Genomic DNA, 2,965 nt, shown 5'->3' with positions numbered 1-2,965 from the left:
ATATATGTGTGTACGGTCCAAGTATTTGGGAAAGGTCAGATCCGTGTTTGGGTCCAAGTGGTGGGCCGTGAACTTGGGCCAAATGTTGGTAAGCCCTTAAAAGATAATTAAGATAAAAAAAATATTTTATCTGTTGTGATATTATTCTGAAGATAAAAGATATAATTGTTATAATTTAAATTTGTTAACATATTATTTTGAAGATGAAAAATATAATTGTTATTGTTTAAATTTGTTATCATATTATTTTGAAGATAAAGAGATATTTTATCTCTTGTAATAATATGCAAGTTAATTATATATTAACTAACACATGCTAGTTACGTAATAATTAATAGTTGTTGAGAATAAAATAGGAACACCCAAAAATAATGGTGAACATGTTAAACATAATGTTTTTCTGTTCTTCGATTGAGATTACATTATCGTTAGAGTTTGTTGTTAACGAAATATCTATAAAAGGGGCTGAGACCCCTGGTAAAGAGATGTTGGTTTTACTAAGACTGAAACTGATTTGATATCTCTAGTGCTCTCACTGACTTGATCGTCAGAGTATAATCAATAAGTATAATTTCTTCTATCCAACGGAGCCAAGTGTCAGACTTGTCAAAAAAGACAAATCAAAAGCGGAACCCTGCATCCAATCCACCTGAGATCAACGACATCCAATCCATTCGAGATCAACCAACAAGAAATATATATATATATATATATATATAAATTGATATTTAAAACATACGAATACACATAAAACTATATTTTATTTAAATAAATATAAATATATATAATAATAACAAATAAACACAAACATTTAAAATAATTATAAATTTATACTTATTTTATTCAAATTTTAATATTATATATATATATAAATACTAAAAATTATCATTATCTTATTTTTGAATATGATAATAATAATATAATGATACATATTCATTATGTAACATTGTCACATTATTATTCATAATGATCAACTTCTAATTGTATGCACTGGTAATAACTAACAAAATAACATTTTCGACTGATTTTTAGATGAAAAGTGACTAACTTATTTGATTAATCAATAATATTTTTTTGAAAGTTTTTTCCAATTAAAAGTCTTAAACAATAATTAAAAATTAAATTGCTTTATTCAAAATTAAATAATGTAAAATTGAAACAATTGAAAGTTCGTTAGTTTTGAATTTTCTAAAGATCGTATTCTTTTATGAAAAATAACTTACGAGTATCGATGAAAAAGTAGTGAAAAATAAATAAAAGTACTGTTACCGTTAGTTTAGAGAGAAAAAGAAGTAAACAAGTATCAATTTGGATAAACCAAATATGCAAGCATTAAATTTATTATAAATAACTTTATGTTTATTCATGTAAAAAACCTCAAACTTAATATTAATTGATGTTAATAAGAGATTTTTTCAATGTGTGTGTTCGTGTTACTTTGGTTGGTATTGGGTATTGAAGAAAGAGAGAAAGAAATTTTCCAGATAAAAAATATTCCTTTATAGTAAATATATGTTTTTAGAATAACGAAAACATAATTTAACCAAAGTAAAAAAAAAAAAACTACTTGTGGACCATTTTACTTAACTCAAGTTCCTTGACTCTCCATCTCCCTACTCGAGCATTCCAATTCCCATCCTCTTTAGAACCGCGTTTCCTATGGCATCGTTTTGCATAAACACCCCGTTACGTTCCAATCCAGACATGTAATTCCTCACTTCCACGCGTATCATATCTTGCATCACCTTCAACAACTCTTCGCTCAACAACTGCTCCGAACCGTTCGTCCCAGGCCCAGGCCCAGGCCCATTGCTAGCTCCATTGCACGAATTGGATCCAGGTAGAGACAGACTCAGTAACGTGGCGATATCAGTTGCAGAAGAAGACGCAGTTTCCGCAAGCAGGGTAGAGGGCACGAGGCTCACGCTTACGCTCCCAGCAAGAGGTTGGTAAATAGGGTTTGGAGAAGTAGCGGGTAAACCCGAATCGCTCAAATCGGATCCGGATGGGCTATCCGAACCACTGGCGACTCTTTTCAGAGGCCGAGGGTCGGAGGGAGGTTCGGAGCATTTCCTCTTTAGTGTGGAATTCCAATGGTTCTTGATGGCGTTGTCGGTGCGGCCGTTGAGGAAGCGAGCGATGGTGGCCCACTTGTTCCCGAACCTGGCGTGCGCCTTCACGATCGTTTCGTCTTCCTTCGCCGTGAAAGGCCGGTGCTCAACCTCGGGCGACAGCTGATTGCACCACCGCAACCGACAGGATTTCCCAGAGCGACCCGGAATGGATTTGCTTATGAGGGACCAGTTTCTGGGCCCGTAAATCTGAACGAACCTCCGCAAGGCTTCGTCCTCTTCGGGACTCCATGGCCCTTTTATCCGATCCATGTCCTTCGCCGAAGCCATGGAATTAATAATTTTTCAGCTGTAAATTAGTATAATAATGAATATGAATAAGTACAAAAATGATGGGAAGCGGACAAAGGAGGTTGGCAGAGGGAGGGGGAGGGGATATATATAGAGAGAGACGGGGAGAGAAAGAAAAATGCGAAAGTGATAAGGATGAGTTGTGGAACCGGTGGAGATAACCGGTTACAGCAGTTAGGAGCGATGTGTTTATCCTGACGAGGTAGTTACTAGCATACAGCTGTCAAACTGACACCTGTCCAATGAGAAATTGTCGTTGTTACACGTATGTATGTGTCCCTCACTCACGCTCTGGGCGCGCCCATTATGGCTGCGGTTGAGTCCCCCAACAAAATTACAAATCAAACACTTTGTGCCAACCCTACTCTGTGATGCGTGTTTGGGACCAAATCCTAGCCAACCCAACAAACGGATAACTTCCACTTGTTCCTAGATGTTACTGCCTTTCAAATGTTTCACGTACCTGTTTGCAATTCTAATAAATACCTAAGTTGTTCCACGAAAATAAATACCATTGTGAAGTATCAATAATTGTTTTTATT

General features: G+C 35.6%; 1 protein-coding gene across 1 annotated transcript; it reads right to left on the bottom strand.

Moving 5' to 3' along the window:
* Positions 1–369: 369 nt before the first annotated feature.
* Positions 370–2,493, bottom strand: LOC137821671 (transcription factor MYB44-like). The gene is made up of 2 exons (XM_068626380.1): positions 1,589–2,493; positions 370–649 (listed from the first exon to the last, which is right to left on the bottom strand). The coding sequence occupies exon 1, from the start codon at positions 2,400–2,402 to the stop codon at positions 1,614–1,616; it is 789 nt and encodes a 262-aa protein (XP_068482481.1). The 5' UTR covers positions 2,403–2,493; the 3' UTR covers positions 370–649; positions 1,589–1,613.
* Between the last annotated feature and the right edge of the window lie 472 nt (positions 2,494–2,965).

Source organism: Phaseolus vulgaris, chromosome 9, assembly GCF_000499845.2.
Source record: "Phaseolus vulgaris cultivar G19833 chromosome 9, P. vulgaris v2.0, whole genome shotgun sequence".
NCBI lineage: Eukaryota > Viridiplantae > Streptophyta > Magnoliopsida > Fabales > Fabaceae > Phaseolus > Phaseolus vulgaris.
This window is presented reverse-complemented; position numbering and strand designations above follow the sequence as displayed.

Excerpts from the sequence above, each read along its gene's own strand:
- LOC137821671 (XM_068626380.1), bottom strand. The coding sequence starts at position 2,402 with ATGGCTTCGGCGAAGGACATGGATCGGATAAAAGGGCCATGGAGTCCC.